Source organism: Lepisosteus oculatus, chromosome 11 (genome assembly GCF_040954835.1).
Source record: "Lepisosteus oculatus isolate fLepOcu1 chromosome 11, fLepOcu1.hap2, whole genome shotgun sequence".
Taxonomy (NCBI): domain Eukaryota; kingdom Metazoa; phylum Chordata; class Actinopteri; order Semionotiformes; family Lepisosteidae; genus Lepisosteus; species Lepisosteus oculatus.
The window spans coordinates 16,896,809-16,916,735 of NC_090706.1; the positions used below are offsets into that span (position 1 = coordinate 16,896,809).

Below are 19,927 nucleotides of genomic sequence, written 5' to 3' on the forward strand. Positions count from 1 at the left end.
TAACATTTTAGTTTACAATAAAACAGTAACAGAATGTAGTATTGTAGAACCAGAACACATCATAGGGACGTACAAAAGGTAGGTACATGAAATGAATATACTTTTTTTGACTACTGTTCCTGCCATCATCATAACACATTTTCCTGGTGTAATAGGTTTTAGGAAGGTTTAATCAGGGCTCTTACCTGCATGTTGCTGCAAGGGATAGTTGCTGGCAGCTGGTTCGAAATGTAGCTGCGAGGGGCAGGCACAGCATCATCTTCCAGTTCTGCCGCTTGTTTTTGGTGGGTCAGAACCTAAAACTGCCTCAGGCTTAATCCATCATAGGATTTTATGAACTGCATTTGAATTAAAGGGCCTTGCTTTAATTCTAAAGCGTAAAGGCTCATGTGAAACAGCACATTTTCCCATTCATTTTCAGATCTTGCAGAATCATACCCCTCACCTAAATTGAGCTGTAAGGTCGAAAAGGACAGCTGGTATCTTCCTGTGATGGAATCAGTTGACTAAGACTAAGTTCTGGTCCTGGGGAACCCCCAATCCTGCAGACTTCACTGCAGCTGAGAGCCTTCAATGAACCATCATTCACTTGGTTTGAACCTTTACAAGTTTTTTTTCCTTTTAACTATTGCATTTGTCTTTAAAAACATGCAATAGTTAGAAGAAACCTATAAGTTTGGGAATTGAAAATAAAACAATTAAAATTACACCTATGATTAGGTTTACTAAGGGTTCAATTATTGCTCCAGTGGAACAGCAGCAGCTTGGAGGTGGGTCCCCAGGGCCATGAAGCTGAAGTACAGAATGATCTGTACAGCACAGCCTAAATCAGGAGTCCCCAACATGCCCATGTGAGTGATCGGTCGCTTGTCAGTGAGTACCTTGCAACACAATTCTGAATACCTTAATCACATTAATCCAGTTGCTGCAATTATTTCCACTGTAGACTCTCATAAATTGATGTCCCACTAAATCCTGGAACTGGATCCCTAACTGGTTAATACATTATGCAGCCAAATAACTGCCAATGATATTCCATCAAATATTAAACACAGTCTAGGCTGTGCTTCACTGTATAGTAGGGATTTCAAGATGCTGAATGCTTTCTGAGGTGCAGGTTAAAATCCATCTTTCCATCACTTTTAATGACTAAATTATTTAGTTATCAAAAAGTATTTTTTCCAGCATTACAGCCGTGATCCCCTCGAGCTATTTATACATTTTTTATATCCCTTCGGATACAAACCCCAAACCCCAAGAAGGATGTGAATGAAAAAAATAAAAACAAGAGACAGCAGGGGCTTACAGTCAAGAACAATCCTTTTATTCAATCAGTTAAAGGTGCTGCTCTTTAAAACTGTTTTTATTATTATGGAAAAGAAACTGTAATTAACACATGCATTTCACCATGAGCAAAGGGGGTGTGCTCTCTCAGACAGCAGAACCACCTGGGGGGTTGGGGGGGTGTGACCAACACCAACTGGGGACCCCTCTCTAGTTCACCACGTGCCCCGCAGGACATGAGGCGCTGACGCTACTTTTAGCAAGAACAGCCAAACAGCTCACATGTGTCGGACAGGCTGCGTTCAGATACATAGGGCTCTACAAAATGCAATCTGGAAGACTCGTCCAGTTCTGTCGGACTTTACTGCGGCCAGTCACAGTTTTTACTAAATGGATACTTTTGTACGCGTGTCCCCAAAGTGTGCTTTCTTAAAATAAAACAGTGCGAAAATCATCATCTTGTAATGGAAAAGCTATTGCACCACATAAAAGACCAGACATTTTTAAAAAAATGTTATGCTGCAGTTAAAGAAGTCGAAATGGATTTTAAAACAGCTCTGCTGACAGAACCGTTCGCTTTTCAGAGTGGTGAAAGAAAAACCTAAGGCACAACCGCACGTCTCTGGGAATATTCAATGGGAGAACCACCTCCGCATATAAGTTTCCCTCTGGAAATGGGAGCGAATGCCCAAGACCACGCAGGACCTCAGAGGAAGAGGATGCAGCCATGTCCACTGCATCATTTGCACATTCTATGTATCTGAAAGCATCCTCTCGGCCACAAATGTGGCACGTCCATTTTAAGGTGCATGTAGTTGTAGTTTTTTTCTTTTTCTTAAATAGCTGGTCTCATAAAACCACTACAAAAAAAAGGTGTCTTATGCAATTTACCGTCAAGTTCAATACAATACGCCAATGTCTGCTGCTACCTTAAGATCTAAAAGACAACCACAACGAAATTCAATAAAAAAACTGTCCTGCTAACAACCCCCAGGTTCTCTCTCTCCCCCACCCCAAAGGGAGTTCCTATGTCTTTTTTAAAAAAAATGTCCTGAAAGCGTACATTTCTTCCCCAAAGTCACCCCAAACCCTGGCACCCCCCATCCCTCCCTCCCCCCCCAAGCCCACAGGTGTAACTTGTTCACTTACATTTGCTGTTTCAATGGAAAAGCTGAAGAAATCGGTATGATATACAATTGTGAAGCGTACAGACAATATAACATATGTGCTAACTGCATTCCGCTCAGACACTGCGAAGTACACCCCAAAGAGGGAACAAGGAGACAGATACGCGGTTACAGGCTATTCCAGTGTTGAGAGAGAGCGCGAGAGAGAGAGAGAGAGAGAGAGAAAAGAGGCGAAGAAAGGAGAGGAAGAAAAAGGATTTTTTTTTTAGTTTTTCTTTTTTTGTTTACCAATGAAAAGAAGAAATAAATCACACCAATTTCCTTTAGTACTATATATAAGGTTCGAAAGGCAAGATGAAGAAGAGGAGGGACACAAAGAGGGAGGCGTTTCAAGGGACAGGGCTCTGTGAACACGTGATCGGGCCTGTGAACAAGAGGCACTTTGGTCAACCCTCAGCCTGGGACCCCCGCTGGGAACCCGGGGGACACGGCTGGAGCCTACAGGGACCCCGGAGGACATTCCAGGTCCTACCACCAACGTGTCCAGACCTGGAATCTCACTAGGGTCTCGTGAACGTGCACTGTGACAACACGCACTCTTTCCTGTGCGGTTTTAACTGCATCCTCCACAGAGAAGGGAAGATCTTGTCTATAAAGCAACACAAGGCTGGCTAATTTCAGTGATTGCTGGTGGCGGGGGGGTGGGGGAGGGGAGGAGGGGAATTTACAAGCATTGCCAATCGTCGCCACTTCTGTTGTGGGCCCGCAGGCAGTGGAACACGACCCGCAGAGGAATCTCAAGCAAGCACATCGCCGCACACAGAATACTCCCCTGCACCCCGGCCACTCACAGCAGGTATCGACGAAAAACTGAGACCTGCCTAGGGCATGTCCTGGACACAGGAATGGTGTGCTATCACCACATTCAAAGGGTTTCGTTTGGACTAGACAAATGAAAAATGCTGGATTGATCCAGACTGGTTGCATATCTGCTCCTTTTAAGCTGCTCTTTTAGGGCTACACAGCTTGAGGCTTCCGGTGGTTACCAGGAAGTCTCAACCAGACTCTCTCTCCTAGAAGCCGAGGAGCTCGGCTCAGGCTAAGGTTGGACTGCGCCTCGTGCCACGACCGGGAATAAAATGAAACGCCGCCCTCACTCCCCCACCCGTTAAATACAAAAAAGAGTAGAAGTAGAATAATGCATTTTTTTTCCTAAAATGTGCTTTATGATAACACTTATTTGTTTATTATTCATGTATAATAGAATTGAATGTACTTTATATCATAAAAAGCACCAGTTTCATTTAGTATTTTTTAACTTTTTTGTAAAATTGTTCCTTCAGCCCTCCCACGTTCAAAAAACAAATCATTACAAATAAAACGTTAAAAAAAAGAAACGGAAGAAAAAAAATCAAAAAATCTTTCCCCAAACTTACAAAGGCTGGGATATTTCTCAACCCTGTTATTTAGAGTCCGAGGGCTCATGGACTGCAAACAAAAATAGATTTTTTTTTCATTTTTTTTCTCTTACTTTCTTAACAATCTCTAACATACAAAGACAATTAACTACCCAATGCATTGCACTTGGCTCAATCAACATAGTTTTTATCAATAATAATACTTTCCATCCAAAAAACAAAAACAAAGTAGGCTGTTTTCATAGTTGTCTTCTATTTCAAATTCTGGATTTATTTTTCGACCTTTCGCTTGCAAAGCGTTTGTCTTATAGTAATTTTTGCTGACGTAGTGGGTGCCTGTACAACAATGGTAATATCTTCTGTTAGGTGCGTCATCAACTGGGTCAGGCTTCAAGAAATGACTGGACTGCCCGCCAGCTTATTCTGAAAAATGCCACAGACTGTCCTGCCATGAGTTTCAGGACCTTGGACAGCTCTGCCCATGACCTCTATAGCTTATACGTGACAAAAAGAACCTGAATTCGTGTTTAACAAATTGCATAACGGGAGACGTAGGCACTTCCATATATATATAATCTAAAAATGAATAATCTTTACTTTTTGCAAAGCTGAGGAGATTTTCTGCTGATGACAACCCTCGCTTCACCCTCAGCGCTGAGATGCAGAACAGGGCAGTCCAGTTATTCCCCGAGGCCAATTTGTTTAAAAGCGAAGAGATTATACAAAAGCTTCGAATTGATAAAAAAACAGGCGGTTCGGATGACCAGAAGGCTCTCCTTTGCGTGTGTACGTGTGCGTGTGTGCAGTGTATCTGTGGCTGCTGCTGGGGTGTCCCGACAGAGAGCCAGGCGCTGCGAGATGCCTGAAGTTTTTGGAGTAAACCTTTCTGTCCAAGACGAAGCGATGGATCGCGCTTGTTGGTTTGTGTGTGAGAGATTGCTGTTGACGGACGGCGCGGCGCGGCGCGGCGCAGGAGAGTGACGGACGCTGGAGTGAATCTGAGGCGTCACTGAGCAGGGCGGGTGGGGAGACAGGTCCTGACCACACACAGCAGTAAAGCCTCCGCTGGGAATTTCACACGAACGCTTGGAGAGATGACGTTTACCTTCCTCTTGTGCAAGAGCATCTCATCCGAGCAAAAGAGGCCACATGGCTGACAGAACTCGGCTGTGATGTCGTTGGTTAGGTGGCTTAGAACTGGCTGGCCGTGAGATAGGTTGCAAGGCTGGAACTTGATAAGCTTTACCCACTTTCTCTGAAGGGTGGTGTTAAGAGACTATTACATTTTGCAAATCTTATAGTGTGTGAACAGGGCTTTAGGGCAACAGTGTGGTTATTTATTGGTTGAAACTTATTGGTTTCTGGCAGTGATTGTTAAGGTCAAAGGTCGCCAAACTTCGGCAAACCCAATATTCATATCCTGGGACTGTTTTGTTTCCCACTCATCATCCCCCCACCCGTCAACAAAAGACCCAACTGGGAATCCAGTGGATCCATATCAGATTTTGAGAAACCCACATTGCACACCCTTCACGTAAGCCTGAATGGTGGACATGGTTCACTATTCAAACCTCTCTGTCCTCCAGGAAACCTCATCATTGAAATGTCTTTATGCCTGTAACACTGACTGACTGACCTGCAGGAGGAGCAGTGGTGTTTCATGTATGCCTTACTCCTCTTTCTTGTAACCACAAGGTCGCATCTTTGAACAAAGATGTCAGGTGACTGGGTTACATATACAATGATGTTCTGACCCTGCTAACTGCGGTCTTAAGGAGAAAATACATTTTAAATGCTGAAAAACTCCCTTCCCATAGTCAGCTCTTTTGCATCAATTGTGTATTCTTTTAAGATGACCACAAATGTCCTACGGGCGTGCCCTACAGTGAGACTAAAGCACACAGGAGCCATGCCACTCCACTTGGCTGCCACTGAAGCTCAGGGTGTACTACAAGTAGCACGACTTATCTTAAATGCGCTTACATCAGGCATTCCTGAAGAGACATGGGAGTTAGTGTACGGCTCAGCAAAGAATCAAACTTGCTTGCTTGACCCTTGGCTCTCGTCACTGCCTGCCTGAGCAGAAAGCCAGAGACGTGCTCTCACCCCGATTACGCTGGATCCATACTGGACAGCTCCTGAACAATGTTGTCCCTGCAGGTTGAACACCTGGCCTGCTGCTGTCTGTGTCAGTCTGTGCTCTCCTCTGCTCAGCCCCGGCCCATCCTCAGAGGGGCTCAGGCCCGGCTCGTGTCTAGAAGACCCAGGGAAAGACCCGGCGCAGGCAAGCACGCCGGCGGAAAACCAAAGAGCACGCTGACGCCGGTACACGGGTGCCTGGACAGCTTCACCAGCAGGCTTGGTTACTTTCCACGTTTGCATTTTTGTTACATTCCAAATCAACATGACTCTGTCGTCTGATCAAGAAAACTGTTAGTGTTTAAGCCAACGTGAAAGCCTGTTAATGGCTTTCTTAGCACATCAGGAGGGTGGGGTCCTTCTTCATGTGAAGTCAGGACTGTCAGTTAATTAGCTATGAGAATCTACAAAATCCAGGAAAATCACTTATTCAAATTCACTGCTACCAAGCAGCAATCACCTGCAATGATGCATCAATGAAAAAATCTTCAGTGCAGATGTGTTTTTTGAAATACAGATATAAAGGATCTTTTTTTACATTTTTGAATGACCTACGTAAAACTGACTCCAGCCACTGTAGTTGCCAGGAGAGGGAGAGATGCTTTTTTGCTGCCACAGAATTGGATCTCCTGATGGCAGAAGGAAGTGGGGCTTATCAGATCAAACCCTCTATTAACAGACTGAAACTGGAAGCCTGAAGGCAGGACTATCAATGATTATAAAGGGGCACGAGCATACTTTAAGGAGAGTAGCACGTAAATTTACAAATTGACAAAACCTTATTTTGACATTTGAAATCCAAATACCAAAAGTAAGCAAGCCTGCTTATAAGGGATGCTGGTAAATGCATGTGTGTGTCTGTACCCGTTCCCAGACTGACGGCCACTGTAACTGTCCCATCACACTACCCTGCAGGGCTTTCATCAGCTGGAGCTCTGTGCACCTGTGATCCCCAATCACTCAATTCATCTTCACTTGGGTAACTAGTTGACCCATCAGTTGATCCTTTAACCTTTAACAGGTTTAATGTAGGGGGTCGCTGCAACAGTGAACAGTTAACCAGCCTAGCAGCAGCAGCAGAGCCAGGGCTGGCCGTCCTCCCCCGTGTGTCGGAGTCACGCCTGCGAAATTTCCGGCTCGAAAAAAGTGGATGGTTTCGTTTCTCATGAGAGCGAAGAAACAAAAAGAGCGAAGCAAAAACAAAAACAAAAGGCCAAATAAAGCGAGAGATTAGCCACTAAACCAAACGGAAATGATCATTGAGAACAGCAAAAAAAAAATCCAAATAAAAGAAGGAGAAGCAACTTGCTATGAGGATGGTGACTGGATGCTTCTATGAGTCTACGGAGTTCGGATGAGATGTGGTTGAATTCCGTTTCCTTGTCTAGTTTGTTATTGAAAAACAGAAACACTCTCAGGTACAGGCCATGTGATATATATAAATATATATAGTATATATATACTGTATATAGGTGTATATATGGAATTTCCCCCCTTTACAGTTCACCCTGCCCAAAGGGGGCAGCGTTCAGCACACTGCCTGTAGTGGAATAGGGATTATTGCTCTTAAGTGATAGGGACCCACCAGAGTTCTCCTTTCAATTTAGGTGACAGGTGAAGGGGAAATCTTGGGGCATTTAGTGTTATTTTCTGGTCTGATGGTCGTTTTGTGTAGAGCTGTTCTCTAAAATTGCTGGAGATCTCCAGACACTGCCATCCATCAGTGTGGGTGAAAGCTGTGGAGTTAGTGTGATTTCTACAGGCCGACGCGGAGACGGGCGGGTGGGGGGGTGGGGGGGTCTGGGGTCTCCTTCCTGCGTCCTTCTGTCCGGCCGCTGGCAGTGCGCCAGACCGGTCAGCGGGTGACGCCGCCGGAGCAGGCCTCAGGTTTGGCAGGAGGCGCTTTGCAGCCCCTGTTGCAGGATCCCTGCTTCCAAACGGATGGAGAAGGCCGGGTCGCCTCTGCTTCTCTCCCTAGAGTGCCGAGCTCGCAGGCCCGGCCCATAGCCCTCGGGTGGCCCGGCTGCAGTACCGCTATCACCCTCTCCGACCAGACCTCCCGCTGGGCTAATAGACAAGGACCCTGGAGACAGCGCTCCAGGGGAGCTTCAAGATCAGACAGATCTGCGTCTCCTCCTTTCCCGCGGTACTGCCTGAAAGAGGACGGGGGTTCTCCCGCTGTCGTTCGGTTTCTGTGGGGGTGCTGTTGGTTAAATCTGTTCCAAACGGGTCTGATTGCCAGCAGTGGTGTGGTAGCTGCGCTGTGTTGTTTCTGACCGGTTTTCCTGGTTTTTCAATGTCTTGTTTTATGTTTGAGACGATTCACTTGTCTTCCTCTTTCCCCTTCCAGATTGCACAATTTTCTTTTCTTTTATTCTCTTTTAAGAGCAAGTCGGTTATTTTTTCCCATTTTTCCTCTGCGATACTGGGTTAGAGGGCGATTCCTTATTTAGTTTCAGATTTGTGACAAATTCCTTTATGTGATTTCTTTTATTTTGTTTGTATTTCGACAGATCTTGTCAGAGGAACCAAGACTGTTAAGGAAGAGAAAAATAAAACAACACAAAAGAAAAGGATTAGAATTTCCCTGGCGAGCAGACAGTATTTCAGCGTGCAAGCCTTGTGGTTCACAGAGTCGGACACCGAGACCACAGCTTTTGATCAAGAACAAAGAAACCTTGTTCGGGCTGGGATGGGGTTGCATATAGAAGACGGTGGCCAGTTCTCAACTCTGCACTGTAATTCAGGAGGATTTCTGATAGGGCAAAGCTCAGTAAAACTATCTTTTGGGGAAATAATATCATTATATACATCATCATCACTCCACTTTCAGTATAACCTATCCTATTCGGGGTCACGGTGGCCATTAGTCTATCCTGGGAAGCATTGCGTTCAGGGTGGGATACACCCCAGATGGGATGCCAGTCCATCACAGGGCACACACTGACATAAATATGCATACATTCACACCAAGGCCAACTTCCCCAGAAGAACCTACAGTACCAGTAATGTCTGATCTACCACTACCCAGTGGAAAGCCACACGAACATTAGAAGAACATACAAATGCAGACAGCATCCCAGGAACTGAACCTAGGGCCCCAGCACTGCAAGGAAGCAATTTTAACCACTGCATCTACATGCAACCCATCACCATTTAACTAAATTAAAGTTTACTTGTGTAGTTTTGCAGTTCCTCCAACAGGAGGTAGGGGGCAGTGATTCTAGAGAAAGGGCACCTTGAGCTCATGCCCAAGTTTACGTGCTGGGCACATTCACTACAGGAGGAAAGGAAGGCTTTTCACCAAGGGTTTCTCTAACCAAGTCAGAAGAGCCAATGTATATCAGTCGGTAATTGAAGTAAATTTCCTCTAGAGGGCACTCCTGCATCAGCAGACAGCAGGATTATGAAAAAGGAGATTTGTTGTACACCAGGTAAAGAGTTTAAAAAACCGAGTTCGAAAATTGACTATGGATAGATTACTTAAAGGCTATTCAACCGTTCAAGTCATTTCTTTTAACTGACATCCAATGAATATAAAATCATCCTAGCTCTTTGTGAGTAGGCTACATGTAAAAAAAATCTTAATCTGTAAATTTTGTGAACGAATTCAACATAATGAAAGTGGTTTTCAAGGTGGAAAGATTAGACTATTTGAGAATTTTCCATTACTACCGAATGTACTGACTCCCCACTTCTCTCTTTGGAGTATGATGAACAATCATCACAGTGCCTTCAGGACTCAACAGTGAACATCACAAAGAACTAGGCTGATTTGTAGCTGCTCTTATCTGGTGTCAATTAACATTCTGTACGTTAGTCTGGAATCCTGATCGTCTTTGGAGCCTGTTTAAATTCATTTGCTCCTGTGGGTCAGGAAAAGTTCTCTCTCTCTCTGTCCCAGAAGCCTCTCGGCCTACAGTAACTCCTCCTTCTTTTCCTGACTTCTTCTCTCTCTCCGCCCCCCCCACCCCACCAGTGTCCCGATCCCTCTCTCTACCTAATCCTTGGCACCCTCTTTTCTAACACCCCCCCCACCCTCAAGTTCAAGTTCAGCTGGTTGTTACATCATGTCTCGTTGCCGTGAGCAACCAGACAGTCCAGACGTGGCTTAGCTGTGGAGCAGAGAGCTTTTTCTCTTCCTCCCTCCATCCCAACTGCATGTCCTATTTTTGGCCACGAGGGAGCTCCTGTGTCCAACACTTTGCTCTAGCTAGGACACGAGGCCATAGAATGAGCCTAATAAGACTATTTTACAAAAAACTTCAAATCCATGCACAGTTTTCTTACAACTGTTAAACTTTTTATAAATCAATTTTAAAAAAGCTTTCAGTTTCATTAATTGAAAGAGCATGCCACAAGCGCTGTATTCCTGAGTATAAATTTAGTCTTACACGACTCATGAGCTGCTCTCTAAAACTCTCAGTCCTAGATGTTCTGTGTGAAAAATCCCTCAATTTAGAGTCTTCAGATGAATCAAAACTAACCAGAAAATCAAGAGCAAGAATAAGAATAAGACAGAAAAGAAAACACAGAAAAGTCTCACTGGCTGCTGGGCTGCAGTGTGTTCAGGGTCTCGGTGTTAAAAATGGGCTGCACTGTGGTCAGCAGGCTGGGCCTTAGTGCGCTGGGCTGCTGTGGTCAGTAGACTGGTGATTGGGTTACAGGCTGCACTGTGGTCAGCAGATCGGTGTTAAGCGTGCCAGGCTGCAATGCTGTCGGCAGGCTGGTGTTAGCGTGCCAGCAAACACTATGATCAGCAGGCTGGTGTTAGCATGCCGGGCTGCACTGTGGTCAGCAGGCTAGTGTTGGTGTGCTGGGCTGCTGTGGTCAGCAGACTGGTGTTAATGTAGCGTACCAGGTTGCACTGCGGTCAGCAGGCTGGTGTTAGCGTGCCGGTTACACTGCGGTCAGCAGGCTGGTGTTAGCGTGCCGGGCTGCACTGTGGTCAGCAGGCTGGTGTTAGCGTGCCGGGCTGCACTGTGGTCAGCAGGCTGGTGTTAGCGTGCCGGGCTGCACTGCGGTCAGCAGGCTGGTGTTAGCGTGCCGGGCTGCACTGTGGTCAGCAGGCTGGTGTTAGCGTGCCGGGCTGCACTGCTGTCAGCAGGCTGGTGTTAGCGTGCCGGGCTGCACTGCTGTCAGCAGGCTGGTGTTAGCGTGCCGGGCTGCACTGTGGTCAGCAGGCTGGTGTTAGCGTGCCGGGCTGCACTGTGGTCAGCAGGCTGGTGTTAGCGTGCCGGGCTGCACTGCTGTCAGCAGGCTGGTGTTAGCGTGCCGGGCTGCACTGTGGTCAGCAGGCTGGTGTTAGCGTGCCGGGCTGCACTGTGGTCAGCAGGCTGCCTTGTGCTGGGAGTCTCGCAGTGGTGACTGTGTCAGGCTGCGATTTCAATGGATGCCTACTGGTTGAAAAAAAACTTGGAGTGAGAGCTGTAGCCATGGATGTTTGCATGTGTAGTCCGGCTGCAAGAGGGAAAGAAGATTGCTTCCATGTGAGGGGTGTGCTCGACTCTCTGCGGTTGCTTTTTAATGAGAAAACTGCATTGTAATATAAGAGGCACAAGACAATGCACCGCTTGGCTGAAGTCAGAATGAAAGGCACAAGTGCACCGGGCAGTCCTGTGGCTTAGTGGTTCGTCGGAGTGAGTGTAAGCTGAACCAGACGGGAAAAAAACACTGCTGTGGATCTCGAGTCTCTCTTAACTTAGGATGAGAAACGTGGAACTGAGGGCCAGATTGTTATACTTGCAGGTACAGGTCAGGACAAGGTGCTGTACAAGGCCAGCTCTGGGCCTGTTGAGCACACTTGCACCAGCCCTGTTAGTCTTCATGCCTATGGGTCAGGACCGATACCTTTTCCTGAGAGAGGTACATTGAAAACCAAATCAACCCATCCAGCAGGAACCTAACAAATGTCTGTCTTACACTTTTTTTCCAATTCTGTCCATCCTGCAGCTTTCTGGTCTTGTATAACTGGGGTCATCTGGGTACTGCGGTTGTCAAACAGTAGAATGTGTATTTTAATCGGTAAGAATCTGAGACAGTAAAGCAGCCTGCGTGGGACAAATGCAGTTTTTGCTTTCGAAACAGCAGGCTCTGAGTCAATTTAGAGCATTTTTACCCTTAACCTGAGCAGGGTGAATGTAGTTTTGTGTCGGGCAGTGCGGGTGCTGGCAGGGAGGCAGGTGTTACCTGAGTCTGCTGGGGGATGTTCAGAAAGTTGTTGTCCCGTGATCCGATGCTGACAAACCTGTTGGCAGCTGTGGGGCCTGGCGCTGAGTATGCTGTGGAGAGGCACATGTGTCAGTAAGTCAACTAGTCTGTGATACTGTTTGTTCTAACATCTGCTTGAAAATCACAACAGGTATGCTGTATTCTTTTGATCCTTATGAATTATAGGCGCTGAGGCTGTGCCTTATTAAACTGAGCAGCCTTGTCTCACACACAAACGAAACGCTTAGCACGACACCGAGCACGCACAAACACTCTTATGTCCGGAAGCTTAATCTTTGGGTATCATGCATTTTTTTAAAAATGAACCGCTTTTTGTGATCTAACCACTCAATTTGAAACGGCCAATACTTCCAGGTTTTAAGATTCAGCTTCGTGTGAGATAACAGAAGGGAGAGAGGGTGCTCATTTTAATGTGGCAGAGTTTTATTAACAGGCATCCCCATCATAAAGAGGCATACAGATTGTACCACTGTGGCAGAAAGCATTCTTTTAAAAAAACACGCACAGAATAACATATACAGCATGAGGAAATGCATGTTAAAAGCTGTGCACCACAAAACAACGTGCCTCATATTCCCTCTAGCAAAAGAAGCCAATTCTGTTGACCTTGCATTTTTTTGTTTTTGTCTAATGGGAATGAATGCCCAGCTCTCCCAGGCATGTCCAGTCTCGATATGCCTTTTTTTATTCCCATTACAAATATGAGCTTGTTTCATCCACAGCACTGAGTTTTTATTTGACATTGTTTTCCCTACAACTGTAGATCTTCTATATTAAGATCAGCCAAAAAAGACTAGGCAGGGCTGACCGTAGTATTTTTTCTTGTTGACGGTATTAATTCATTGCCAAGGGCATTTGCTGTTTTTAGCAGTGCAAGGCTTTTAAGACAGCAGGCTAAGAAGACTTCAAATGGCAGAGAGAGTGGAACCCTGATGTCAGTCAGTAAGGGGGCGTTATGTGGCTTTTTTTAAAGGGATCAAATTTAGGGCAGTTGTCTGCAGTGGACTCCAATGGCTGTTGGAAGAGAGTGTTAAAAGCTGCTTCCTCTGCTTTCCTGGTGAGGGGAGGAGGGGGAGGAGTGGGTGGGAAAATAGATGTGGAAAGGGAATGGGTGGGAAATGGGGGAAAAAATCAGGAATGGACAACCAGGGAGGGAGATGGAGACGGAGGTGGAGGAGGGGGGGTGGGGAGGTTGGGGAGGTGGGTTCGATACCTAAGGCAAAGCGGAAACGCGTTCCGTTGCCTTTGCAATTAAAAAAAAGACTATGGTTGAATCCCCCCCCGCCCCACCCTCCAACCAAAAAAAAAACAATCCCAAAACAATCAAAAACGAACAACAGTAACGACAAAATATTAAAGCGGGAAAAAAAATAGCGACAATGACGAAGTGCTCCATCCAGTGCCCCTCGTTGCATGGGTGACATCGGCGTTGGCGCTGGGCTTTATATTACCCATCTACCCCCTTTGGTGGAAACGTCAATTGAAAAAGAAAATTACAAAAAAATAAGGCAAGCACACCCCATCTAAAAGACACCTCGAATGCCATGGATTTTAAGGATAACTGGTTTGAAAAACAAAAGAACAAACAAAAAATAAATACAGCCAAAACCAATCGAAGGAAAAAGTGAGAGATGGCTGTTGTCATCTAACAGAATGGCACATGGCGGGGGGGAACGAGGATTGTGGGTGAAGGGGGCATGACCTTTGGAGTCCACGCTACTGCCCTAAATTTTGTATCCTAAGGGGTGGGGAAAAAAGGGATGGATTCAGGAATACTGCACAGAGGGAGAATCGTTCACAATGTGCGTCAGTTCCTGGCAGGACAGGAATTTTGCTATCAAGGTGAGGCAGCAAGCAGTTCAAGCCACTGTCCTTCTTTTTTTTTGGGTTGAAATAAGCGTTACCACGATGGTTTTTGTGTTTCTAAAAAAAAAATCCTGGCATGAAACTGCATTGCCGGACTGCGCTCTTCATGGCAGAGAAACCTTTTTTTTCCTTGTTTCTGTTCGGTAAAAGGCAGAGAGGAGGAGGACGACGATTTGGAAAATTGTCAACTTCGCCAACCCCCCCCTCCCCCCTCCTCCCAATCTGCGGACGGGCTGCGCGTCAGATTGGAAAGTCCTATGAAACGGGGGCAGGGGCCGGGAGGGGTCTGCGCAACGTCCCGGGACAGACCTTGGTTTGGGGGTCGGTGAAAGCAGTATTTGAATCCAGCCCTGATTTTCGGGAGGTGGTTTTTGGTGGTGGTGGGGGGCGCGTGCTGACGTGTTTTATTTTCTTCTGGCGGCCGGGCAAGTGTGCGCGCTGGCGGAGGTGGGGGGGTGTGTGGGGGGGGGTGAGACTTGGGGGGTCCGCTGTGTCACTTACACGGAGACGTGGGCGAGGAGAGTCCGCCATCGGGGGGTGTGCTGCTGGGTTTTGTGTCAGGCATGGGGAGGGGCACTGGACGGGCCACTGGAGGTGGCGGCGGCAACAAGAACGAACCCGGCATTTTGCTGTGGCCGCTCCCGTTTGGCTGCGGACAACACAAACAGGATGAGGCATTGACACTGGCAGCTCCGGACCAGAAAAAAACAAAACGAAAAACGAAAAAACGCAATTCAAACCAAAAAAAGGGGGGGGAGGGAAAAAACACGGCCGAGAGAGGAGGAGGGAGGGGCACATCAAACTCCCCCAAAAACACTGTTAGAAGGAGCCGCCAGGGTGGTGAGTAACAGACACAGGGTGTGGATTAGTCACATGGCACAAAAAAAATGAAATAGAAGCAACAACACCGAAAAAAAAACCTCCGCAGGGGAGACTGCATCGTAAACGCGATGACGGCGCAGTGACTCCAGACGGGCAGGGGTTCGATCACTAGGTCTCTTAAAAAAAAAAAGTCTCCATCTCCTCTTTGTCCCCCCACAAAATCTAAAAGCGAGCAACGACACGGAGGAAAGGCGAGAAGCAGAGGGGAGCCCCGCCGTCCGCGCCCTGCGGTCCATCCCTCCCCGTCCCCGACTTGTCAAGCGCTCGTCGGAGCGGGAGGAACGATCCTGCTCCGGTGATGTTCGGAAAGCCTGGCGCTTAAAAGATGGGATGTCGGACCCGAGCAGGACCTGGGCTCCTGGACTGGGCAATGTCTCGGCACAGGTCCAAACCCAGGAGCCTCTGCCGACGTGTCAACACATGGTCTCCCACAGCCCTGGCAGATCTGTCTAGGTCTGCTCACGTTCACAGAAGCGCTGACAAACACGCTGCACATCCGCTGCCTTCCCTGGATACAGCTCAGATTTCTTCTGTGGGGGTTCGTGGTGCAGCTTCATGGTCACACATCACACGTTCACCAGCTCAACTCCGACCCTGACCTTCTAGTCGTGGGCCGGTGACCATGGAGAGGCAGCTTGCCTTAAGATTGATTACTTGAGTTTGATATCACATCCTGTGGCGTGAGGCAAGCAACAGGTCATGTTGTATGGCCTTGCGCACAAAGATGGCTGTGCTGATGGAAGTAAGGTTTCTCTTACTTGTACCTTTTTGCCAACATAAAGTGTCTGCCGAGGTGTGTTTACCTCTGTAGTCTGTTCTCCAAGCCAGGTGTCCAAACTGTGGCACTGTCTGTCTTAAGGAACTTGATCACCTGATACAGTGTACAGCGTTTCTCTTTTGGGCCCGTAACTTGTAGTGAATTACCGAATACTGAAGATTTCTCATGCGCTTCCACGTTTTACCGCAATTTCACTGCATGTTACTATGTGGCGCGCCAGGGGAACATTCGAGAAGTGCACAAACTCACACCGTTTAGCTGGGAGTGGAGGAGAGCCAGCGTGAGGGCCCTCCTGTCCCGCAGTCTTACCTGCGCGCTGGGCTGTCCCGAGCCGTCGGAGCAGACGAACTGCACGAACTCCTTGAGGGGGTCCTGGCCAGGGTGGTGGTGGTAGCGGATGGTGGGGTGGGTGAAGTAGGGGCTGGACTGCTGGATGATGGAGGGCGAAGGGAAGTGCAGCGCTGAGGCCGGGGCGCGGGGGCTCCCTGTGGACAAACAGACGCTTTCAGTCTCAGTGGGAGGACAGGACAGGACAGCAGCACGCCACCGACTTGGCATGACCAGATGGCACTTTCTCTAACCTGGTAAAATATTAAGGAGCTTAGTGAACAGCAGGAAGTGTGCGTGTTACACAAGGCACTGAAACATTTTGCAAACCTATCCCATCCCATTCTCCAGGTTGGACTGTGTCAATTAAGACAGTGGTGTGTGGGATTGAGCCAGCTGAAGCCAGCCAGCCAGCGTGCATTTACCTAGCTTGAGCTAAGACTGGTGCAATTTAAAGACACTCAAAGAAGATCAGAAGGGAGTTGAGGTTTTGTTGACGGGAATGTGGTACTGCAACTGTGTGCAATGCCTTGCTGAGAGCTCGTCCCACAAACAGATCACCAGCAGTTCTGCTGTGAGGTATAGTCAGTTGTAGTGTAGTATGCAGAACAGAAGAACAAAATGATGTAAAAGTAAAAGTAAAGCTTGGCTTGTTTTACAGCACACCGCTAGGTGGTCCAAATGGCCTCTCCTTCTTAATGTTTATGACAACAAGAAAAAACACCTGACCTACAAACCAGCAAGTCCTCCGTCAGAACAAATCAAGTAGAAGAGTGATAATTCTACACACTTAGGAAACTAACACACACAGAGTTGCCCGCTCTGTTACCTCAAGGAGAAGTTAAAGGGTAAGATCCTTTCTGAGAACAACAGCAACTAAAAACAGTCATTCTCCATGCAGCGGAGCTCAATTGTATCCGTTTCTTACATTCACATTTGTCTGGTTTTCAGGCGCCTTGGCATTTTGGCCATGTGTCCAAGCTGGTGTGCGCGGGCTGCTGAGATGTGCGCAGTCTGGGAGAGCGTCTATGCCCTCCTGCGTGTGTGCGTGTGCGTATGGCAGCCTGAGCACATCCGTGAGTGTGTGCGTGGATTTGTGTTATCAGGTCTGTCCTGCTGACTGGTGCCTGGTAGTGATACCCTCTATCACCATGGTAGCTACCCACGGAGCCTGCCAAAGCCCCGGCAGATTACCGCCAAGATGTGCGTTTGATTTCCAGAGAAAAGCTTTCTCAAGCAGTACCTTCCAGCCATCCGATCCTGCTACCCTCTCTCTTCTCTCTCTCCCCCGCTACCCAGATTTAATCTCATTAGGAGCTGGGGCTCTGCCAGGTCTCCTGGGAGCCAAGGCCTGGCAGTGCCCTCCCCCACTGCGCCACCCCTGCTCTTAATTAACCCGTTACAGCAGCCTGGAGATCTGACAGCTCCACTCTTCCGCTCCGCTCCGCTCTGCTGTTCAAGCAGGGAATCTTCAATCGCAGCCCCACAAGACATTCTCTACTCACCCAGCAGGCTCAGCATGTGATATCATGCAGGTCTCATCATCTGAAAACAAAATATTCCCTCCCAACTCCTATGTTTCCAGCTTTTATCAATGTCTTTTGGAAGAAACGCCATTACGGGCTCTTTAAAGACATCTTTTCTGATCTGTTACTGGTGCTGCAGCAGAAAAAGTAATATTTAAGTAACAAGCTCATTCAGCGCAAGGCTGTCTTCACACAGGATGTAAATCTTTAGTCATATGCCTATTTCAAAAATGGTCTCTGAAAAGCCAAATGCAAAAGTACATGAAAAAGACTGAAAAGACTGCCACCATCATAAAACTGTGGTTTCCTGTCCATTAGGAATTCAGCAATTAATTCCTGTGCATGTGCACTACTGACTTAGCAAAGGAAGCAGTCACAAACAGCAAAACTCAAGGATTTTGGTGATTAGCTTTAATATACCAAGGCTTCAGAATGATACGAGTAGCAAAATGTCCTTTTTTATGATGAGGCTGATGGAAAAAAAAATGGGAGACCGCTTTTATTCAGCGTTCATGGGGCTGGTCAGACCCAAATTATCATTCTCACTTCTAACTCAAGCCATGAAAAGTAACTAACAGTGGAATTATCTGGGGATTATCGAGGAAAATGAATTTGAGACAAACTGACAAACTTCCAAGGTGCTTACTCAGGGTGCAGGCTGAGCTCTACGGTCATGGGCCTGAAGGTTGCAGTGATGTCAGCGAGAGACTCACCACTCCTCCAATCGGCCCTAACTCACCTGTCAGGTACCATGGAGCTTGTGGCACAACAGATGTCAAATGGCTCTGCATGTGCGTATGTCGGAGGTTCATGTCCGATTCATTCTCTATTGACGTGGTACAGAAATTATCAGCTTAAAACCACGGGCAACATAAAATTGGATAGGAATGGAGCAACAAAAAATAGTTTTGAAATTTTTTTAGATTTTTAAAACAACAAAAAAAGGAGGAAGGATGGCTGCAGAAAGACAGAATCCTTAGACCCATTTCTGCACAGCGTTCATGCAGTTCAACAGCTAGTGAGCTGCCCTCCACTGACCCATGCAGAGACTGACTCGTCAACTGTGCAGCAGCACCAGTCTGTTTCAGACCTACCTTACACCTCTAGTGCCACATGGCAGGAGATTACAATCGCTCTTTGAAACAATTCACCCAATACCACTGATACAACATGTGATAAAGCTTTGAAATACATCAAACACGGGTACAGCAAGCCCTGTTTCTAGCCCGGATAGTGCACCAGTGTGTAGACCTCCATGTCTCCATGTAATTCCAAGTGAAGGATAATAATTGAAACTGGTAAGAAACTGGGGTGACACTCTCAAGAATTACTTATATTTCACAGACAATGTTAAGTCCTGTTAAGTTAAAAGACTTAAGCGAAGAGATGGACTAAGAAAAAGGTTTAGGTTTTCATGGTAATACACAATTTATATAGTATCTTCTAGACATATAGTATCTTCTAGACAATGTGGAGCATTAAGCAATAAAAGCAGACAAAAATGTCAGCATATAACAGGTTAAAACCTTAGAATTTAGAAAGTGTATTCTACACTAATAAGTCTTCATTTAGAAAACTGTGTACAATTTTGTTCACCACATTATGTAAAAGATATTGCTGCAAAGGGATACATTCCTGATCTTAAGGAAGGCTGAAGGAACTGAATATTTTTAATCTGAGCAGACAAGATTATGATGCAAGTGTTAAAATTCCTCAAGGCTTTGACAACCAGTGTATTTCTTCAGAATGAGTACTGCAACACCAACCAGAAGATCCAACTGCAGACTTTCAGGGAAGTACTTTTAACACTAAGAAGAGGCACTTCTACACCCAAAGGGTTGTGGGAGTATGGAACAACCTAACAAGTTGTGTTGTTGAAGCAAATACGTTGGCTTTTTTTCAATAAATGGCTGGATAAGAGCCTCAGATCAAATAGCTACAAACTACCACATAGGTTGGATGGACCAAATACCCTCCAGTCCTTTGGAACCGTTCTTAAGTAAAAGAGATTATATGCCTTACAAACAAATTCACCAAAGTAAGAAACCAACTAGGCAAAACATGCACCATATTCCAAACCCAGCACAGGCACAGTCACATAGACTCCCTTGGCCAGAGCCATAGCCGGACTTCAAAAATAGGTCTAAGATGTAATTTGCCCAAATAAAATAAACACAACCATCACAAAAAGAGATTATGGGCCTTTCGTTCTGAACTTGAATAAAGGTTTTGTCACAAGACATTAAGGTCATAGGTAACTCCATTTAAACAGAAGAATTGGGCTTTTTGAATACTTGTGATAGATATTTCTTCTGTATGATTCTGGTTCTTGTCGCTTTACCCAAACTT

At 46.5% G+C, this 19,927-nt stretch overlaps 1 protein-coding gene across 14 annotated transcripts in view; it reads right to left on the minus strand.

Moving 5' to 3' along the window:
* Window positions 1–1,302: 1,302 nt before the first annotated feature.
* nfixb (nuclear factor I/Xb) overlaps window positions 1,303–19,927 on the minus strand; it is a 202,478-nt gene continuing 183,853 nt past the window's right edge. For 11 of the 14 annotated variants that reach the window (XM_069195837.1, XM_069195835.1, XM_069195834.1 and 8 more), the window contains 4 exons: window positions 16,035–16,210; window positions 14,567–14,714; window positions 12,158–12,249; window positions 1,303–8,502 (listed from right to left, as the gene is read on the minus strand). In XM_069195837.1, the coding sequence (XP_069051938.1) occupies window positions 8,488–8,502; window positions 12,158–12,249; window positions 14,567–14,714; window positions 16,035–16,210 (431 nt within the window). In that variant the 3' untranslated portion in view covers window positions 1,303–8,487. The remainder of the gene's footprint in view (window positions 8,503–12,157; window positions 12,250–14,566; window positions 14,715–16,034; window positions 16,211–19,927) is intronic. The other 3 variants (XM_069195841.1, XM_069195842.1, XM_069195839.1) reach the window with 1 other exon arrangement.